This window comes from Vigna umbellata, chromosome 1 (genome assembly GCF_029865625.1).
Source record: "Vigna umbellata cultivar VRB3 chromosome 1, Vumbellata_1.0, whole genome shotgun sequence".
Taxonomy (NCBI): Eukaryota; Viridiplantae; Streptophyta; class Magnoliopsida; order Fabales; family Fabaceae; genus Vigna; species Vigna umbellata.
This window is the reverse complement of record NC_142165.1, coordinates 83917125-83927591: the sequence shown is the minus strand read 5'-3', so window position 1 is coordinate 83927591 and position 10467 is coordinate 83917125. Positions and strand designations below refer to the sequence as shown.

General features: G+C 36.2%; 1 protein-coding gene across 1 annotated transcript; it reads right to left on the bottom strand.

Annotated features, from left to right (window-relative positions):
• Nucleotides 1-211: 211 nt before the first annotated feature.
• Nucleotides 212-1358, bottom strand: LOC148206632 (uncharacterized). The gene is made up of 2 exons (XM_088108360.1): nucleotides 1028-1358; nucleotides 212-946 (listed from the first exon to the last, which is right to left on the bottom strand). The coding sequence occupies exons 1-2, from the start codon at nucleotides 1235-1237 to the stop codon at nucleotides 488-490; spliced, it is 669 nt and encodes a 222-aa protein (XP_087964486.1). The 5' UTR covers nucleotides 1238-1358; the 3' UTR covers nucleotides 212-487.
• Nucleotides 1359-10467: the final 9109 nt, after the last annotated feature.

Here is a 10467-nt window from a genome sequence, read left to right as displayed (position 1 = left end):
TCGCAGGCTGGGCAACGCTTGTTGGAAAAAAAAATTGAAATGCTTTATTTGTTTACTATCGAAATCATAATTGAGCAAATCCTGTCAACAAAGATTAGTAATGTTACAAATGCCAAGAGAATGCGCGAGACAGCCAAAATAAAAATTTTGCAGGTTAGATGACATGATAATCTTAGAAAATATATTATCAGTTTCTGTCTGAAAAAGCCAAGACAAAGAAATTAAACTCTAGATTTAACGAAGCACAAGACATTTAGACAAGAGGTTGGTGATCCTGATTCAAGGTTTGGACCAGAATTACAATAGACAAACAGAAAACGTTCAAAAACAGATAGAAATTAGAACCCTAACATCCTATCATCCACTAAACAATGAAGTAGAGACCTCTAAGAAACTTTTAAATTCCAAGTGCAAAAACACGAATGAAAAACCTTAAAAATAACAAGAACATCAAATATTATAGTTTCTTAGTTTTCCTCACCCTATCTTATGGGTCAAAGTTTTCCGGCCACCACCTTGGCCGAGGAAAAGTGACTCCACAAGCTTCGGCCACTTCCAACAAATCAAGGTTATCCAGATTTTTTTCCTTTTCATTATTCATCTCCAAAAAAACTCTGTACACATCAAACACATTCATTTCCTCCGAACTGTTCCCAACGACAGTTTCTAAAATTTTGGCAGAACAGTCGGAAGCTTTTTCTGCTTCAGAAACAAGATTCCCCTCGCAATTCCCCTTATCCTCTTCCCCTTTCAGCGATGGAACTTCCACACAACCCTCTGAAGAATCCATATCCAGATCGACCTCCGAAAGTTTTGATTTTTTAGCCGATGGCTCCTCCGAATGAGACAGTTCCCTATCGGAAACCGCAAATTCATGAAACCGGCCATCACGAATCTCACCCAAAACATCCCTTGGTGCTTCGTGCGAGCCTTCATCGAAGCTCATTTACTGCGTCAGTTGAACTTCCGAAATTCCTAACTCCGAATCCCTACCCAAATCAACAAACTCCGACCCCTCACGTCAATCGACGAACCCCTGCATTCCAGCGTCAACATCGGCGGCGTGATTAAAAGCGTAAGGGTCACCGCCGTCGGTGACGGCCTCCGGCGACGTGTGGAAAACGCCTTGGGGGACGGGGTCTGAGGAGTCGGGCAGCGACATCATGACGATGGAGTTGAAGTTCGGCGGGGAGTCGTCGGAAGCGGGTGAGGGGGAGTGGTCACGTGAATCGTGCATTTTCCGAGGAAACACGGTAAGGATCGAAAGGGAGGCTGTAGGGATCGTGGTTAGGGTTGATTTCGTTAAATAAATAATAAATTGTATATTTTACAATAAAAGATAAATTATTAATTTTTCTGTTCATATTTCATCAAATTTAATAATAAACTTCTTATAATTTTAATCATAAAACTTTTAATTAGATTCAAATTTTATTTTAATTAAAATCCCATTATATAATTGAAATTTATTAAAGAAAATGAATTTTAATTGTATTTATTTTAGTCGTGGTATTGTGACCAATAATAGCCTAAATAATAAATTTTTTATTGTATTAAATTAATTAAGTTTAGGTTTTCATTAAATGAAATGCATTCACCTAAGATAGTTACAATGTGTCTAGCAATAAAAACTACAATTTATACAATTTTATAATTTTGTTTGAGGGATCTATCAATTTTACTATATTACAATTATACGTAAAATCTAACTTATAAATACTATATAAAATTATAAAATCTTTCACCGTGCTCCCCATTAACTTCTATATCTAGATAACATTTGTAATTTTTAATTTTTTTTAGTCATTTTATAAGTATTTAATATAATTAGTATTTATGTTTATAAAGATAAAACACTAAAGAATGTGTGTGTATATAAGTCATTTAGAAAAAGTAATTTAATATAATTAATGTTAGGTTGATGAATACTTTTATAGCCTTTTAATAAATATTAGTGGTGTTTTTCTTTAAGTTAAGAAAAAATAGTTATTAATAACTGTACCAGAGAGTGTCGGGCGCCGTACAAGGGACGCCCGAAATACCGAAACCGCCGAAGGGCGCCGAAGTGCCAGGCACCGTACGAAGGGCGCCGAAGTGCCAGGCGCCGTACGAAGGGCGCCGAAGTACCAGGCGCCGTGCGAAAGACGTCCGAAATACCGGGCGCCATACGGAAGGACCGTCCAGTTGCCCAATGATCGCCTACCCAGATGTACCGGAGTCCACTCCGGAGGCCACGGTGGCTTACGACAATGCCTGTACGCAATCGTATAAGGCAAGCCGGAAGCTCATGCGTTGAAGAGCCGGCCAAAGATTGAACCTAGACCCGGTATAAACTCTCCTAACCCTCCTGTAGCAGGGAGGAACACCTACCAACCGGGTCGAACCTCTTTATAAGAAAAACTTTGAAGAACTCACAAGGAATTCTACCATCACAGAGCGGCCCGACACGACAGCCACTGCATCAAATCTTGCCTGTTAAGTGACCCAAAGTCCTACGTTCACTACGGGCACTAGGACTTGGGGGGCTTGTGTATCTGCAAGGGCCGGACGCCGTACGGAAGGATCCATGTGTACGGACGCACAAACTAATTGGGCGGATCTCCATGCGGACGAGGCGGACACCCATATCACATAGACGGATCTTCGCGGACACGGCCGGCAAATCCGGACGCCGGACCAAAGATCCCACATGGGCGGATCCCACATGGACGGATCTTCGCGGACACGGCCAGCAAAACCGAACGCCGGACCAAAGATCCCACATGGGCGGATCTCGCATGGGCGGATCTCCGTGCGCGCGAGGCAGACGCCCATTTCACATGGGCGGACGTCCACGCCCGCCAAAACACTAATCAACATGACTTAAGGAAAAGCAGCCTGGGTTAAAGGTAAGTAGAAATTAGAAGCTATTGGGCCGTTTTGGGCCGTGATTAACTTTTCACTAATCCCAAGCCCATAGCGAAAACTATAAATACAGGTCCACGGTGAGTGGTAGATAGGTTACATTGAATGCACATTTATTGCTATTCTAGAGAGAGAAACCATTGCTCAGAAACTGACTTTGGCATCGGAGAATCTTTTGCAGGTCTCCACCCCTCAGGATTGAGAGAAGGAATCGAGAATCAGGGCAGAAGATCAGCCACCGGGACAAATTGACAGGAGGTCGTGGAGGATTGGAACTGCACAGCCCTACACATCCGAAACAATAACTATTATAATCTAAAGGTTATGTAAATATAAAAATAAAATATAATTTGGTTTTGTTTATTTAATATTTGAGATATTGAAAAAATAAAAATTCAATCAACCTTACCGTAGTAATTGTGAGCGGTAAAAGAGAGGAAAATTGGACTGAAAAAGTAGGGAGACGAGAGTTAACATGAGGAAGAGAGGAGTTGTACCAAAGGAGGAGGGAGAAGGAAGCTGGACTAAGGAAGAAGACACGAGTTGGAAGAAGATAGAAGTTGGCTCAAGGGAAAGGAGAACTAAGGGAGCGCCAAAAGGAGAGAGGCAAACCTATAAGAGCTTAGGATAGTTGGACTAAGGAGAGAGACAAGACAAGATTTTTCTATTCATAAGATCACATATCATTTTTTGAATATTAAGATACATGAAGGTAGGTGTGACTATTACTGTTTGGTCTAAGTTGCGTTCTATGGTGCGAAGTCTAAATGTATACAAGTATTGGGTTGAATTGTTCATCCAAATCACTTGGAGGATATTTACAAAAGGCATTTTGATGTCAAAATCTATTCAAAGTTGGTAGTTAGCCATTAATGTAACATTGAATGCAAGTAACTTATTTTCTTACTTCAAACCTCTATTAATGTTGACCTAATTATGGTTCAAATGCGAGTAATCACACTTTACTCTTAAGTTGATCAGTATTAATGTTAATGTGTTATGATTCATGATCGACCGATTTATTTGGTGACGGGTCAAATTCACTGGTAACTCGCTAAATTATTCAAACTATAGTTGATCATCCGATTTGTGGTTGACTGGAAGGTTATATTATATTCACATTATGATTAGATATATATTCACACAATATATCACTTAGTAAGCACCACAACTTCATACATTTGTTTAAGATTAAATTAAACAATTTGTTAAATTATCTTAAAATTGACTCTTATAAACTAATATTCATTTGATATATACGCCCATACAATCTTTTAAAAAATCCAAAATGAAAAAAAAAACATTTAGACTAATACACTAATAGATAAACAAAATTACAAAACGTGCACAATATTGTTAACTGATGATTAGTTTATAGTTTATGTATCTTCTAAAGAATTGATATAGATTATAATGACTATAAATGTTTGTTAAATAACCAACTTTAAAGTAGAAATTAATTTTCTTCATTATCCACTAATGTCATCATTCGGGGAAAGGTATAATAAACGATGTACAAGTACAAAATCAATTATTAACAATTCCTAACATTCAAAATGTAATGGCTATCATTTATAAAAATACAGAAATCTGTGTATTAAGGCAGAAGTAAAGAATATAAGAAAGAAAAACAAGGATGCAAAAAGAAGGTAATTATGCAACAAACTTTATAGTGTTACCCTACATTGAGAAAATGTACAACTCAACAATTCATCCATAGAAGCTTATGGAAGGAAATAAGAGAGAAGCATTGCTTTATTCAACAAAAGCAAAGCTAAGCAAGATCTCAGTAACAGACAAAATCTCTTAAACAGTTATCATTTAGACTGTGTTCACTTGGGGTGATTCACTGTTCACGTATTATTGAGAGCGAAGAATAGAAGAGAAAGTTGTGTTCACTTTAAGGGAAATGTGCGGAAGGAATGAAAGAGAATTGCGGGATTCAGTACTTTTCAATCACCCACGAAGAAGGCGAAATTTGGAGGGATCGCAGTTCAAAAGTCTGATGTGCCCCTCTACATTTTGCTAATTCCACTTCCAATTTTGCTACGTTAATATAATCGATTCTAAGCAATAAATAATCATTCCAAGCATTATAAATTAAGAAAAGAAGTTGGCTACACTATGCACTCACGAGTTACTGAAAGTGAAAGTTACAGACAAATTCCTGAGCCTTTTCGATGAGCTTGCTTCACACATCCATTAAACAAGAAAGATTCCCGCATGCATTAGTCACAGTAGACACAATAATATTTTGAATAGCTTTTGACCATCGAACAACCATTAATATGTGGTTGGTCTGTGTTTGTTGTCTTAATTGAGCCAGAAGAGCATTGTCTTGTGGAAGTGAATGAAGGAGCATTGCCTACAAGTGTGTTTAGGCAAGTATTGTTTGGTGCGTTGAGTGCGGACGAAGAGAGAAAGTTAAGGTCAGGTTAGTATGATAGTAGCTGTTTAGGCAAGTATTTGTTATTTTTTACGTTGCAGGGTTGGTGGTAGATGAAGAAGATAAGCTTGATGGCAGGATGAGATGAAGAAGAAAGTGGTTGATGAAGAAGACGAGTCTGCAAAACTGGAGAAGACGATGAAGGTGAAACCCTATTAAGTTCCAAGACGCCGTATTCGGTTATAGGCGTGTGAAGAAAAACATGGGAAAGTGTATTTGGTTCCCATCCCTGCGTATTCGGTTCCCCCAGTTGTATTCGGGTAGGAGTGCCTATATTCGGGTACGAGCGCCTATGTTGAGGACGTTGCAGCGGGGATCCGATTTCAGAGGGTGTATTCGGTTCCCTTGGAGGAATTTGCTTCATGCTTGCAAATCGTTATGGCGTTGATGGTTGAAGAAGGTGGACGTTGTAGTGTACCCATGTGACGAAGGTGGTGGTTGCAGCCTAGCGTTTGGTTTGGTTCGAACGTTAATGGTGGAAGCGCCATGATCCGTGATGGTGGAGGATGCAACGCACATCCCATGGTGGTTGAAGCAGTGTACAAAGTTGTCTGTGATGATGGAGGATGGAGCGAGCATGTGATGGTCCTTGAAGCAGCGACGAAGGTGTCCGTCATGGTGGAGGATGCACCAACGATGCCATGGTCGTTGAAGCAGTGGACGAAGGTGAATGATGCCCACACAAGAGGATGCAGAGAAGAGTGCAAGATCTGGAGGAGGTGGTTCAAATATGGGCACCCCTAACCGTTTGTTTGTGATGCAGGTGTTCAATGGAGTTGTTTGAGGTGTTGTGAACGTCAAGCATGAAGGTTGATTGCGAAGGTCGTGCGTGGTGGAAGTTCATCAACCACCTTGTGTGTAGTTGGTATTGTATGGTTTTTGGATTTAGAGTTTTGTTTCTTGATAGGGGAACGAGTTTATCATGTTTGTTTGTTGGTATTGTGAAGGTGGTGGGAGTGTGTTAAGCAGGAGGTTATTTGTTTGGGTGAACATAGTTTGTGATTATTTGTGCATCTTTTTCGGGCAGCAAAGATGATGTAGTTTTTTAGTTGAAGATTGAAGATTTTTTCTTGTTTCTCTGCACTTGGTTGTTTATTTCTCTCCACTTTGTTGAAGGTAGATTATCATTTAACAAAGTTATGATTTTATCATTTGTTGAAGCATGACCTAATAATGTCATATTCACATGTAAGTGTTATACAATGTTTACTTTTAATAAATATACTAATGCCTTAATGTGTTATGTTAATTTTTTTGCTTTATTTTTAATGAATGTATTAATGTATTTTGTTTATTTAATATATGAATATATGATATATGAATGTAGGATATATGAATAAACTAGGTTTAATGAATATATGAATGCATGAATTTAATTATAGTGTGTATATTTGTTTAAGTAAATATAGATGGAAGAAGAATTAGATTTGTCTTATTTGGACGGTGAAGATATAGATGATGATATGGTTGGTGTAGACTTTAATATAGTCGTAATACTACATCGACAAATACAAATAACCACCTCACTGGCCGCACTAACAATGTTTTGGAAAATGATTTATCAAATTTGTAACATTTTCATAAATGATTTATCAAATTTGTAACATTTTCATTCTTGTTAAGCGTCTAAATTTTAGTTTTTTTTAATACTTTGTGTCTCTTTTTATTTATTTTTTGTATATTTTTTTACTTTACTTTCATAATTTAAATAACTCATTTTTTTATTGTTTTATTTTTCTTTATCTACATAATTTGTCTTTTTACTATTATTTTATTTTTCCTTTTTTTTCTACTCTCTCTATTTTCACCTTATAATCTAAACAAAAATTGAAATTTAAAATTATTATTATTTATTCATTTTTATGAAAATTACATCTAATCAACCTTAGTGTTATTTAGTAGAAATTGTTGGATTTGTATTTTTTATATTTTGTGGTATCTCTATAGAGGATATCTTAATTCACTTCATTAGTATTATGTGATAATAATAATTAGTTTTTTTTCATTAACAAAGAATAAAATATATTAGAACACATTACCAAACCCTTTACCATTTATGTCAAACATTATTTACTTTGGTAATTATAAATAAAACATCTAGGAACTTGCAAATCGGCCCCAAGCTTCTTGTATTATGTCCCTGCAAGCCTACACTGTTATTAACATAGACAAGATTAACTCAGCAGTAAGAGTATAAAAGATGATTGTCCCCAAATCGTATGAATATTTATAACCTTTCTTTTTATTTTAATTACACTTTTTTTAATTGTTTCACTTATCGTAAAATAAATTTATATTTCTAAGATAATTTTTTATTAAACTTTTTGTTTATATTTAAATAAAGTAGATAAACTAAATATTTTTTATGTTTCATATTAAAAAAAATTTCTTTTAAATATTTTTATTTATTATTTAACTTTACGTGACAATGTTTAATTTTTTATTTAAGTTTTCAATAATAGAAACTCCTCACTTATTAGGTAATATAAAAAAATTATCTTTTTTATTTTCTTATTCTTATTTTGTTTTATTTGAAAAATTCTTTAGTAAAATAATTTTCATTATCTCACAACACTTCAATTAACTTGATATCTAAAAAGTAAACTCATCTCTGTTCCGTCTTGTTGTTATTCCTAATTGTGATAAAAACATGAAACTAGTATTGTGTTATAATTTTATTTCGTTTGAAACCAAGAAAATAAAAGGAAAGAAATCTAGATATACATTCAAATTTGGTTATTATACTCAATTGTATAATTTATACCTTGATACTTATTTGTTGTAATAAGTCAATTATAATAAATAAGTATTTATATTATTATATTTAATTATTATTAGGGGTGTTAAAATGGGTCAAGTCTGATAGATCGATCTGTCAACCCGACACAAATTGTGAGTCAAATTATGTATTTAAATTCATCAATCCTTTGCAATTTGGCCCAGTGGGTCAAAACACAGATTAATCTGCATTAATCCGTCAGCCCCTTTATTTGCTATGTCTTACTTTTATTCCTTTCTTTATTCACTTCACTAACACTGAGAGATACCACAAAACCTCACACTTCTCTTCCTTCCCATTTCTTGTGAGAGACCATTAAGAGACTTCCCTTCCCTCACATTTCTTCCCTTCCCACTTCGAGAACTCTTCTACCCGATGACGTTCCTCAACAACCACTTCATCGACCACAAAATACATCATTGGCAGCAGCGGAACTCACCCACAACAACAATACAAGTTTGTTTCTCTTTTTTAATTTCGCTTCTCTTCTTCCACAGCAAAAGCAAGTCTCCACAATGTCGAAGGTGACTTGAGATGCAAAAAAAAATCCACACCCACGAATACCTATAGATAAAATCTGCGACGGATAGTTACTGTCCGTGGATATTTATTATCTGTGGTAACGGGTAGCCGATATTTTAATATCGGCTTCTAAACCGGTCGGGTGCAGATATTATACTATCCGACTCTCGGATACCCGTTACCTGCAAAATATAATAATAATAATTTAATTTATATTTTTAAAAATTAAATTTTCTTTTTATTACTCTTTAAAAGGCGGGGGGAGCTTTTCAATTAAAAATTACGTAACCCTAATTAAAATTCACAATTGTCTAATTGTAGGTTTCTCTCAAAAACTCTATTTAGGAGTTTTTTTTTCTCAATCTCTTCTCTTTTACATTTTTCGCGAGCAAACCCAAAGCTTCAAGCTTCTTCTATATCTCTGTTCTCGCGCGGACAATTAAGCTTGGGGAAAATCATTTGTGGCTCGCGCAAAGGAGGTGGTCTCGTGGTGGCGAAGATGGTAGTGCAACAATGACACGACTTTGGCGACATTATCGTCTTCACCGGTGTCTCGCGAGGGCACATGACCTTTATTATTATTCTCCTTCCCTTTGTGTTGTTTAGCTGCACAAGGAGGGAGGTCTCCTCTCCCTTCACTTTTTTTTGGTTCATCTTGTAGAGGAAGGGAGCTTCTACGTTTCACGATGACTTCGCAACATAGGGGTCTGATTCTCGCATTTGGCTCACAATTTTGGAATTGAGTTTTCTTTGTTTTTCCTTTGCAGGTGGTATTGAAAGTTTTGAAAATGGAAATTTAGGGTTGTTGTTTCTCGTGATTTAGGGTAAGGGTTCTTGCGATTGCGGTTTTTCCTAACCTTGTAGTGAGTTTGGAGTTTATAATCTTCTTTTCTAGTGTAGGAATTTTTGGTCTTATAGTGTTTTAAGGTTTTCACTGCATTTCTGATCTTAGAGTTTTATGCTTGCAAATTGTGGGTTAGGTTAAATTTAATTAAAAAATTAATTTTAATTTATGTTATATATATAAATTGTAATTTTATTTAAATTTTATTTTAAAAATAAATAAAATATATTTTTTGTAATTTTTTCGAGTATCTGCAGGTACCCGCGCGAGTAGCGGACGGGTTGCGGGTTAGATTTTCCTTTTGCGGGTCAGGTTGTAGTAGACACTATTCGTGCCCAACCCGACCCGTTGTCATCCCTAAAGGTGACCTATAATGACAGACTTTAATTTTTTTTCTCATTCTCTCCATAGTGATAGCGAACTAGCTTCGACTTCCATAACATACAAGTTCTGGTTGATTTTTTGGTTGTGATGAATTTATGGGTTAGGGGTTTTGCAAATTGAGGTTTTTGTAGATTGAGATTTTTGTGACGTGAGCTACATTTTCATTGCAGATATGAACAAAGATGAAGATGATGGATCACGAGCAATGAAGGTCGATGATGATGATGAAGAAGAAAAAGTAGTGTCGAGTGATTCAAGACGAAGAATGATGGGTTAACTTACTCGCCTACTCAGTGGTGGGGCTGGTTCAATTTTTCAACCTATTTTATGATGTCGGGCTAGCTCGACCCACCCAAATTTGACGGACTAAAAGTAGGCGAGCCTAAACGAACCGAGCTGGCCCGGCCATCACGAGTTGACTATTTAGTGAGCCAACCCAACCCAACCCACTTATTAGCGAACCAAAAAAATTCGAATTCGGCCCGATCCAGCACTGGTATGTGGATTAAATGAGTTGGCTCACTAGCTCACTTAATTAGAAGTTTCTTTTTTTTTCAATTAAAAAATAATAATTCTTTTCTAATTCAA